We start from the raw sequence: 12,383 nt of genomic DNA on the forward strand, positions 1-12,383 counted from the left end.
ATGATATGACCAGATCAAAATATAGATACGTTTTCAGATATATGCAGCCATCAGAAATTTTGTTCCAATTAGCAGAGTCTAGTTTGCTTGTAAAATTACTGAGGTTTTCTCTCAGAAGGTATGGTACTGCTTTTGGGGTTATACCTTGGTTTCAGAGTGGTCTTTAGAAATTAAGACATGTGAGTTTCAATGTTTACTAACTTCTCTTTGCCTTGCTTACTTCCAAATGTCAATATATGGAGTAGGGAAGTGTATTATGAAACTAGGTTACTTGTCCTAAAAACTTCCTTGTGTATCAGACCTTCAAGGTTTATACAAAATTAATTTACTTGCTGAAAAATCATATGGAAGTGGCAAATTCTAGACCTACAAAAGGAATCTGGAACTCAAAGTCCACAAACTCTAAAATAGTTCCTTAGGCCAAAATATATGGAGTATTAAAATAATTAGTTGTGATTTTATTTTGCCTCTGCAACTTAATTCTATGTGTTCAGAATGGCATCATTCTACTACAATATTTCAGAAATCCTTTAGTAAGAAGTTCATGAATGACTGTATTTAATCAGATTAAATATCAAAGCAGAGATATTTTGATATTTTCAAACCTCAGATGTAGTAAGTTTCTGAGTCTCAGTCCTGTAGATTCCGATGGGAACATCTCCTGTAGAAGAACACAACTTCTGATAAAGTCTGGCATAAGTTCTGATCCATAAGTCCTCCTCAGTGATTTTCATCTATAATACATATGAATTATTTACATATTACATTTTTTAAGAAATATAAACTCAGGAATTACTTTTCATTTGTTAAAGGCCAAATTTACTCATAGTTCCAAATCTCAAAATGATATCTCATAACTTATTATCCATGTATTAAACTTTTTTATTGCAGTTCATTTTAGCTTATCCCTGTTTCACCCAAATTTAACAAAACCACCCAGTCAATTTGTGACAGCAGAACATTGTGTTAGTTCTATATCCCTTGGCAACTGGGCTCAGGTAATAGATGAGGAGATGTTGGATAATGTGTGGAGACTTTTTTGAATGATGCAATAACTTGAGGTTACTACTGGCATTTAGTGGAAAGGATCACTAAAATTGTTAAAAGTCTAAAAATGTTAAAAACCTTAAAATGCAAAAGACATTCGGACACAAAAAAGAATCGCCCTACCCAAAGTTCTAGTAACACCCATATTGAGAAAGACATATATAGAATGAGCACAAAGCTGACAGGGGACATTTGTTCCAATTCCTTTTTATTACTTGTAAATTTGAACTATTAGCAAGTCACTTTAACTCAAAAGATTAAACTTCATAATCACTGATTTCCTTCACAGTCTGACATCCAATGGCTGAAACTGTCAGTCTCAAATTGCCAGCTAGAGAAAAACACTTATTCTGAATTTTGTACAGAAAGGTTGTTTCTTATGATTATTAATTTAGAATACATACATAAATACATTTTTCCCTCTGGAAAGTTTCTAAAAGACTAAAAAAAACACTTCAGATGCTCTTCTCTAGACGCAAAGGAAAAATATGTGGCATAGAAGAGTTAGAGTACTATGTGGATGAATTTCAGACGCTACTATCACAAAAATCATCAAATTAAGAGATAATTCACTTACAGAACAAAGAAATCCTGATCCTGGTGTAGTATCCAGTCCCAAAAGAAGTCTGGTTATAGAAATCATATAATCCTTCACAAATGACTACAATATAAACAAAATATTTATTTAGTATGTATGAAACTGTGCATAATAGGAGTGTGAACATCTTGCCACTTCTAAGAGGTTACTTTTCATGACACACTTTTAAGCATCAATTAAAAAGTAAATAAAATTCTCTCTTGTCAGTGCCCTACATAAACACTTACAATTAAGCTGTTCATATGGAAATAAGGGAGAAAATTATTCTCAAAAATTTTCTGATATATTAAATTTCATGCATTCTATCAGACAGTAAAACATTTTTTTAGATTTTTTATTAATAAAAATTTGAGTTAAAATAAAATGTTATGTCATACAAATGTGCAAGAATTAAAACATGCAATAAAATATATTTCAACTTTTTTTTCTTTTTTAAGATTAGATTCTAGGCTAGTAAAATAAATTTCTAATATTTATGTAAAATCTAACAATTAATAGTGTATTTTAAAATATTTTTATGAAAAATTTTCAGAATATTTTGTGTGCTAACATGTCTGACATATTTTGATATGCTGCTAAAGCATAGTCAATAGTTACCGTATAAAATTAACAATATTTCCAATTTAATCTTAACTCTAAATGATCATAAAAGAGAGAAAAAACTCAACAGATTTGAATAAGTTGCACCATGACTTATAAGAATGATTTAATAAATTGCATTATATGACTCCCCTAAGTTAGATCTTTGAGTGTTAAAGTGTGAAAACTTTAAACAACCACCTGGTCACTTGAACAGCAAATACTTTAAAAATAAATAATTTTTGAATTAAATAATCTATTAGACAACTGCTTTATTTCAATAACATGTATTTCAGAAAACCAAACACTGCCACAAAAGCAGAGTGTAAGTGATGTGGGCTATGGGTGGAAGGCTCTTTGTCTCTTCAGAGATAACTAAGTTGTTTGACTTGTGGGTGTGGAATGGTAAGAGGCTGCAGTCCTGCCCTTAGGGACTGGCAGCTGCTCCAGTCCCAGGAAATGTTTAACAATGCAAGGGCTATAAACTTTAAGTATTTAGGGGAAATGCAAAAACCAAATACGCTAAAGGCTTATCTAGAATGTCTGGAGTCCATGCTAAAAGCTTACCTAAGATGTGGAAGATATATGCTAATTGAAGCCTATTGAGAACTGAAACAAAGGGACCATTTGGCCTTTCCTCTCTGTATAAAAGACGTTTGAAAATCTTGTTCGGGGCTCGGGATTCAAACAGAAAGCTCCCGAGTCCGGCCGGCCGTCAATAAACCATTTTTCCTTCTCAAAATCATTCCTGAGTCCTGGCCTCTCTATACTCAAATAATTGAACTTCTCTTAAATTCCACAACATTTTTGGCGACTCTGGTGGGACACAAATGAAGGCCAGAGACGGTAGCATTTTGCTGCCCCTTCCAAATCCCCGAGGAAGCCGGGAGGACTCGGGTGAACCCCAAATCTGGGTGCCCCTGGATTAAATTTAATCCAGAAAAGATGTGGGCTCCACCAGAATCTTCCCGACAAAAATCGAGGGCAATGGAAGGTCTGAAGAGAAAGATTCTGGGAACGAAAAAGAACTCCGAACATGGAAGAAGGTAAGACTCCCCGGGTGAGCACAGTCTGGAAGGCCCTAGCTTTAATTGCTAGGAAGGGGAGGCTGATCACCTCCCGAGAGAACCCTAGTAGCCCCAGAAGGCTGGGGGGAAGCCGTTCTCTCTAGGCTTGGGAAAAGGAGGAAAACCGGGGAAAAGCCCTGGTGTTTTGGGTTTGTCTAACTGCATGTTAGAATCTGGTACTGGTCTTATATCCACTAAAGGAGTGGAGTCTCAATTTTAATAGGAAGGGCTATTTATAGGTTCAAGTCCTAATGTCCTGGAAATTGGTCTAGATTAAGGGAAACAAAACTTGGTTACAGGAAAATGGATCGGCTTTTCTGGTGGAGCTTGGTCTGGGTGTAAAGTTTAAACAGTGGAAAAGTCTAGCTGAAATCTTTTGTTATGGTGCTAATTTGTGAATGAATTCACTTTATACCAAATGTTAAGTGTTCTGAGGTTTGTGATGGCTGTGGGGGCAGCCATGGTGAAAATAAATATATAAACTTGTGGGTCAGATTAGTGACCTTTGTGCTTCTGTCTGTGTCAGCTCAAGGCTAGTGTTGGAGTTATGTCCTTATGTAAAGTGGAATTACAGCTTAGCTGGAGCCCTCCCTTGCCATTGGCAAGGGAGTGAAATGATTCTGGGGCAAAAGCTGAGGAGTCTGGCTGTTTGCGGAGTCTAGATGTTTGTGCATGCTCTGCTGTCTTGTCTCTGGTCTGGCCCTTTGCCGGGGCTTGTAGGCCATCTGTGTCCGCACCAAGCACCCAAGTTTGTTGGGAATGTCCCAGTCAGGGCGGCTGGGTTCCTGGGAGAGTTGCCAAATTTGAGTAGGTTCGTCTGCCCATTTTGGCTGAAAGCTGGAAAGCGGGGAGCGGCTTGCCCCTTTCCAGTGAGTCCACCCTTCTATTCATAAGCCGCATTCCTGTTTGTTGTGCACCAGATTGACTGGAAGCGGGGGAAGTGAAGGGGGTGAAAAGCAGAATCAGAATAAATGCAGTAAATTTCCCTCCTTAGGGTGTCAAAGCCAAAATACATTTGCATTCTGCTCAGGTTCTTAGAAGGTATTGTAGTAACCTTAAGTGAGAGAATGTGTTCTGTGAAGGTAAAATCTGTCTTAAGGGTATAAATAATTATAAAAGTTTTACAAAGCATTGTTTAAGGTATTTAAGTGGGTAATTGCAGAAAGTCATTATTTAACAAAACTGAATTGATAAATAATAATAATAAAAGGCAATTTTATAACAAACTTATTCGGCAGCCAATCTCCCCTGCCAACTTGCTTCCAAAAAAACTGTTTCTGGTATTACATGCTACTAAGTATTTAAAGTGAAGAAAAGTTCATTATTTTAACAAACTTGTTTAGTATTAATGGCAATTATATGTTGTAAGAAGTTTGCCTGGTAACTTAGTATGTGGGATATATGGAGTGTGTTTTTATTGTTAAGGAAACAGAAGATGATTTTGTCCTAAGATAAAATGATTGATTATTGGAAAGAGTAGAGTGTGGGACAGAACCTGAATGAATACTGAAAGTGTAGAAGGTTTGTGGAAGGAAAATTTTTATGATTAAATTGAGTAAGATCAATATACAAAGAAAATCTTTTATCAATAGCTTCTTGTGCTTTAACCTCATCATATCCTCAATGTTTGAAGAAGAGTCTTACCTCTTTTAAAAGAACATTTTATGTTCTAGAAATCAAATCCTGAAAAGTAGCCTTTTATTTCAAACTAACTGCAAGAGATTTATTCTTTTACTTTAAAGGAAAAATTAAAGTAATGGTTAATTTCATTTAATATGTTATAAGTTGAATGAAAGGTATTTAAAGGTGTTATAAAATTAATAGGTTTTTAAAAAATTAATAAAAACTGTAACTAAGAGTTAAAATCATTTATAAATGCATTTATATTATAAAACAGTGGAAAGAACAATAACTGAGATTATAGCTGGGTGAATTTAGCCTGAAACTATTATTTAAGTGTAAATTCTACACTAACCTTTCCTTTGTTTATGGTTACTTCAAGCCTAACCTCACCCTTTGCCTTTGCCTATGGTTATTTCATAATTGAGAAGAGCTGGGACATCACTGTCTCCTCTCCTGGTATTAGTAACCCTTTCTCTCATGAATTCAAGTGTAAACTAAATAAATTGCTGCCTGATGGTATAAGGTTCAATGGCCACTGGAGTTTTATTATCTCCAAAATCAAAAAGGGGGGTGGAGGGGGAGAAGTCTCCTGCCTTGACGGTCAGTGTTCCTAAGAGTGGCAATTCATGAGAGAAAGCAGTCTGTCTCCCTGAGGCTTCAAATAGCCTCAGTAAATATATATAAAATTAATCTTGTTGCTTATCCAAAATTCTGCTAATTTCAAAGTAAAATATAAAGTTCTAAAACAAAATGGTGCTAAGGCATTGAGAACATTTTGGTTATTACAATCCATTAAGTAAGAAAGAAAATTCTTGTGGTAAACTGCATGGTCATAGTGCAAATTAAGAAGAGTTTCAAAAGTCTTTGAAAAGTTTAAAGTAACTAAAGTCATGTTGTTGTGTCAAACTATTCATGTCTGCCTATTTGCTCAAATTGTTGAGGTTAAATATGCAGTTATATAAGTAATATGTATTTCTGGACCCCTAATTAATTAAGCTAAACAGTATATAAAATAATGCAAATTATAAGTAATATCAATGAGTTGTGTTTGTGTCTAACTCTTTGTGTCTGCCCATTTTAAAAAAAAAAGCTCAATGTATGTCTTCATACATCAGGATAAATATCAAATTAACAAATAAAAATTCTTAAAAGAGGTCTATTCAAATTGTTAAAAATTAAATATGCAGTTATATTTATAAATATTCTTAAAGCCCAAATTAAACTAAGCAGGATGAAAAAGTCATAGAAATCTGATTATGGAAACAATTGGAAAAGGGCCTCCTCTTTGCAAGAGCTTTTAAGGCAAGACTAGGTGTGGCAGATTAAACCTATCTACTAGGCTAGGGAATTAAGAATCAGTTTGCCTGGTAATTTCCCAGTTTAAACCTTTGTCAGCCATAAATTGCAAAAAAAAAACAAAAAAACAAAGATTAGGTTAATTTTCACATAAGAAAAATGTTGATGTAAACTGGCGGCCTGCTGCCTCAGTCTCCCACTCCCGGGTTGGACAGCAGTGGAGGAGACCAGTTTAGGCCAGTCCTATGGGCAGTGGAAGGATGCCCAAGAAGGAGCTAAGTCGGTGCCATTTCAGCACTAAATTCTATTCCTTATTTGACAAAGGGGGGAGCAGGTAAAAACTAAAATGGTTGGAATGTGATAGAGGAAGCAGTTAAATCAAACTTTTGCGTGGGAAAGTTAAATCTCAGATAAGCTGTAACTTCTGAAGTATCCAATCTATGGAAAAACAGGAAAAGCTTGCATGCTAGGCTTAGGGGTATAAATTGTGTCATTTTTCTTTGTTCGTGGCACCAGCCATATCTGGCTCTGCACCCCTTCTTGCAAGATTGAGAATAAAGTATTTTCTTCTCCACAATCTGGTGAGCCTTAATTTCTTCCAGAAGATTTCTTTCCAACGAAATAAAGGTAATTAGTGGCTCTATTAACAAATTTCAGTAAGTAAAGGAAAGTCCATAAAAACTATGGAGAGATCTTTCCTGGTTATGATTTAAAAAAAAAATTAAGTAATTGTGTAATGTGTTTTAAAACCTGGTAGTCAGTATGCATGTGTTTTAAAACCTGGTAGTCAGTATGCTTTTAATTTAATAATTTTCATAACTTAAAGAAAAGAAGTTTTTAGCTTCCTGTAAGGGAAAAAGAGAACATTCCTTGCATAAACTATTATGGTTTCAATTTTATTTAACTTGAGTATAATCTCCCATAGTTAATTTATAAACTAAATTAACATTATATGTACAAAATCTTTACAGTAATGAAAATTGTAAGTTCACATTGGTGAAATTAGGCTAAAGGAAAAAGATTGTAGATATGCTCTCTTAAATAAAGAGTAAATTTCTTTCATTGGTAATTGTAATTTAGTAAGTTTATTTAAACATGAGGTGGCTAGTCAATGTGGTTATAGTCAATTATAAAGAGTTTGTAAAACATCTTCCAAACTGAAAATGTTTAAATAGTTCTAGTTGTAGAAGTCATTGTTAACTAAAGAAACTTAGATTGGTATTGGTAGCAGAAATAACTTCATGATAATAAACCTGTCTGAAGGCCACTGCAAAATAGACATTTAAGTAAATGGTAATAAAAAGTTGTCTTGATTCTATTGGAAATATTCTGTTTTCATTTTAACAATGAAAAATAATATTTTTCCTCTATTACTAAAGTAAAGTACCTACTGTTATCTTCATAATAAAATTGTGTAAGTAGACAGTCATTTACTATATGATGTGTTGCATTAAATTGTTTAAAATATATATATAAACAAGGAATAAACGTTAACATTATCAAACTCTTGTGCATTCGAACCAGGCCTTGTATACATTACAGGTGGCCTCTCCATGTGAGTTATTGGCTAGGCTGGTCACTGACCCCTCAATTAAAAATATGTGCTATATCAGTCTCTGGTTCTGCTCCTGAAGTCAATGGAAACTATATTACAGTTTCAAGCTCCTGCAGCCAATAATGACTCGGTACAGCCAAGTGTACAATGGATATCGCCTCCAGACTGGCACTGTTCCATGGTGCCAGAGAGCACTATGCACCAGCCTAGTAGAATACTGGAATATCTCTCTAAGATGAAGGATGCTGCGACTTGCTCACTGCGTTGAAGAACATGCTAAGTGGAGCCATGATACCAGGATACTGTAAGTGAAACTAAAACACAATTGGCATTATGGCCTGCTCTCATGGAGAGATAACATGTAAAGTGTTACAAACCTGAAACTCAAAACTAATAATTGCAACTCTGAATCCTTATGCATTAAGTAATACATTAGTTAATATTAAGTGCTGTACTTTTATCCTGTACTAAATATATGCCTAATAATTGTAATGTTATCTTTTCTATTTTGGATCAAGTGCAGAAGTATATTAGACATGTTAAATTCCTGGTAAAATCATTTTCTAAACAGTTAATAACATGTCTATAGAATAAGGTGGCAGTCTCAGCCAGTCTCAGTCAACTTCTATATTCTGCTGTACTCTGCTGTGTAGCAAAAGTGAGGCTTGCTTGCTGATGGTGAGTCACCTATTGAACAAGTCAAAATTGCTAGAAATTGTACAATGAAAACCAACGTGTAAAAATCTTTATTCTGTAGTTCTGATCACTCCCACAGGTGAAAACTAAGAGTATTTCCAAATTAGTGTTCTAATCCTGAGCGAAGCCAGTTGCCCAAGGAGTGCCAGTTCACCAGGAGCATCTGACAGAGCGAATGAGTGTCAATCATTGAAGAGCTTGGAATGTGTCTTCAGAAAAAGCTAAGTGTCTATTGCAATTTCTCTCTAAAGATGGATAACTTAAAAAAGAATATATATGCTGTTCCCACCAGCTTTTAAGGAATGCCATCTTTATAGGCACCTAACCTTGTCTACCTCTGTAATCCAATGTGTCCTCTTTTAAAAACAGGTATTCCAAATTTTTAATTAAGTTTGTTTCTTTCAGAGTGAACATCTTATTAACCATATGAAAACTTCATCCAACTTCGTACAGAATGCCAGATCCATCTTCCTCCAGTTAGAATAAATTAAAGAGTTTTACACCTTATTAGGCAATGACTACAGCCCATGGCCAGCAGGAAGCAGTTACAGAAAAGAGATCGTCTCCCTTCAGCACCCCTTTTAAATTAAAGGTGTAAACTCTTTAAGAGTAAAATAAAACTAATAGATGGATCTGGAACCTGACTGGAAATCCACGTGAGTGCCAGTGGCAGCAGAATAACTGCAGGAGGACCCTGCCCAAGATTCTGCTGTCCAGAATGAAAAGTTCTAAACTTCTAAAAACAGTCCTGGATGCTGTACTAAAGACTGATAAATAATCAATCAAGAAAACAAACAGCCATCCACCTCATAGCTCCAACAATAATTATGCCAAAGCTTAGCAAGTAAACTTTGGCAAAAGGGGGGGAATGATGTGGGCTATGGGTGGAAGGCTCTTTGTCTCTTCAGAGATAACTAAGTTGTTTGACTTGTGGGTGTGGAATGGTAAGAGGCTGCAGTCCTGCCCTTAGGGACTGGCAGCTGCTCCAGTCCCAGGAAATGTTTAACAATGCAAGGGCTATAAACTTTAAGTATTTAGGGGAAATGCAAAAACCAAATACGCTAAAGGCTTATCTAGAATGTCTGGAGTCCATGCTAAAAGCTTACCTAAGATGTGGAAGATATATGCTAATTGAAGCCTATTGAGAACTGAAACAAAGGGACCATTTGGCCTTTCCTCTCTGTATAAAAGACGTTTGAAAATCTTGTTCGGGGCTCGGGATTCAAACAGAAAGCTCCCGAGTCCGGCCGGCCGTCAATAAACCATTTTTCCTTCTCAAAATCATTCCTGAGTCCTGGCCTCTCTATACTCAAATAATTGAACTTCTCTTAAATTCCACAACATAAGGAAGAAGTCCGCTCCTATTCTTTAAGGCCAAAAAGTGATATTTTGGTTTACAGAAGAGTGTTATTTTCCTGGGAGGTTAGAATGTGGCATATCTTTTCAGAAGCCACCATTCAACCCACTAAGAGACAGGTTGTGACATGTGCTTTTAGAGACTATCAATCAACTTCATTTGTATTCTAGTTTGTGCTAAAGTAGAGCAAATTTAAACAAATTCTCAGGAACTTAAAAATTATTTTCTAAAATGAAGATTACAATGTATTCATGCAAGAGAAAGTGAACTGAAGACTTGGCAAAATTTTAAATTACCTTTTTATATGAGGTGAAATTATTATAACACTTTCACAAGGATCAGTAAAGTCATCTGAAACATAAACTCCAACTATCCATTATTTTTTGCATATATTTTATCTTTCCACACCATTCCATGAAAACTGACATTTAAAAAAAAAAAATTGGGTCCTCTTGCACACTGGCCTGAGGGGGTATCTCTTGGGTAGGAAAGGTGAAAGCTAGAACACAGTTATTGCAGATGTATGGAAGTATAAGCCGTTTTATTAATAAGAAATTAAAGAGTGATTATAAACTATTCCTAATGGCTCAAGTACTATTACAACTTATCAAAAGTCCCAATGAAGGGAAATTATTTCCAGAGTTTGCTTATTAAGTAGTCTATTGAAACTGTTTTTCAAATAAGTCAGAAAATTGAGTTTTGTGTTATGACCAGCAACTTTTTAAAATGAAATAGAATATAATTCAATAAAATAGAAAATAATACAGCATGCTACAAGCAGACAAGATGTATTGTATTTTGATATATTTGTTTCAGTTATACACACATATACATACACACAAACTCACATATTCACAGGTGTGTATTGGACTGTAATGCAAAATACCATTTTTTTCTCTGTTATAAATTTTCTACTGCTTTTACTAAATGACTTCAGAAAACACACAATTTCCTGCATCTCTATTAGCAACATACAAGGTAAGGTGAAAATGAGGAGAAAGAAAAATAACCTGCTTTCAACTTCTAAAAAAAGTTTGCCTCTATTTACCTTAAATATTAGACTTCCTCATGAGATTTCATTTAAACATAGGATACTGTAGGTAAAAATTCTGAAACCCAGTGTTAAAAGATATTTTTCTAAGTTAAGCAATATTTTGCAAATTATTAAAAGATCTTTGGTTTATGAATTTATTGGCATTACCTTTATATTTTATTTTAAACCCGAGAAAGTGTATATTATGAGGAATGCTGTTTTTTTTTCATTTAATCTACTAATTTTCCTAGCTTTTTTTTAAAAAAATCTAATAATATGCTTGGGGTAACATGCAAAATGCATTAAGATGTCACAATATATATTTCAGCACACTGGTGCCCAATGATTATTCTGAAAAAGTGTTTTTCTTACCAAATGTTTCATAGGAACAATACATAATTACATAGAAGGAATAATATACTGAAATACTTCCAAGTCTATTTTTACTTAACAGACCCATGAGAACACTAGATGAATTCTTAATTTAAGTAAAATTCAGGTGAAATACCATAAAATAGAGAGGAAAAAATGAAATATTGCATACCTGATATAGAAGTGTGTCCAACATACTGATGCTAAACACCCTCCCAGCAGCAAAAGGCAGTCGAAACATAAAGGCCAAATTAGAACCTCTTTCACGTTCTTTCTGCTCAGAAATTTTAGATAAAAAATTTTGTAAGTATTCAATAGTTATTCATTTCTGCCTAATTAAATACTTCTGACATAAGTGAAAAAAGGTTTTCCCATTACATGGCATTAGTTATGAACGTGTTATTTCTGTATTTATATTTGCATTTTTAAAAATCCTTTAATTTTTATAACTAAATTTTCTTAATTAAGATACTCACAATTTCATAGTTTAAAAGATTAATCCTTTCATATGTTAAGCATTTATTTACTATTCAAACATTATTTTTGACAAGGATTTGAAGTGACATACTAAAAAAAAAACCCACAAAAGAGTCATTTAACCAAAAGTAAAAAGAAAATAATTAAAGCTACATAATTTATCATAACACCCATAAAACTTTGCTCATGAACATTGTCACATGTGAGCACAAAAAGAAGAAAAAAGGCAGGTAGGAGTCATCACATCCAGTATTTGATAGCTTTCCATCATCTTAGTTTTCATATTTCCACCAACTTTGTAAACTGTGCCAGCCATACCAATCTGCAGCTTAGCTTTTATAAATTAGAAACTGTTTCTGTGTATACCTGAGTAAGCATGTGTTTGTTATGGTGTATGTGGTGACTTTTTAAAAAGTTTATTACTACTAGCCAGCCTTAATGAATGAAAGCATGAAAACAAATGTCAAATTCATGTATATTTGGAAGGTGTTTCCTAATAATGCAAGTTAACATTGTTCTTGTCAACAAACGGTTAATCTCAAAATCGTGCTCCTTTCTTTTGTTTTCAACTATTTTTACACAGAAAAATAGTTATTGCTAAACAAATAAATCAGTCTTCATTTCTGTTGAGGCAACAGTAGAAGTAAGTTGTTATATCTAATGTAGCAATGTTGGGACATCTC

General features: G+C 34.2%; 1 protein-coding gene across 14 annotated transcripts in view; it reads right to left on the reverse strand.

Moving 5' to 3' along the window:
• The window catches only part of KCNT2 (potassium sodium-activated channel subfamily T member 2), a 452,321-nt gene that overhangs the window by 62,032 nt on the left and 377,906 nt on the right, over positions 1-12,383 (reverse strand). For all 14 annotated transcript variants that reach the window (XM_058274897.2, XM_058274894.2, XM_058274895.1 and 11 more), the window contains 3 exons: positions 11,396-11,497; positions 1,625-1,708; positions 606-734 (listed from right to left, as the gene is read on the reverse strand). In XM_058274897.2, coding sequence (XP_058130880.1) covers positions 606-734; positions 1,625-1,708; positions 11,396-11,497 — 315 coding nt within the window. The remainder of the gene's footprint in view (positions 1-605; positions 735-1,624; positions 1,709-11,395; positions 11,498-12,383) is intronic.

This window comes from Dasypus novemcinctus, chromosome 13 (genome assembly GCF_030445035.2).
Source record: "Dasypus novemcinctus isolate mDasNov1 chromosome 13, mDasNov1.1.hap2, whole genome shotgun sequence".
Taxonomy (NCBI): Eukaryota; Metazoa; Chordata; class Mammalia; order Cingulata; family Dasypodidae; genus Dasypus; species Dasypus novemcinctus.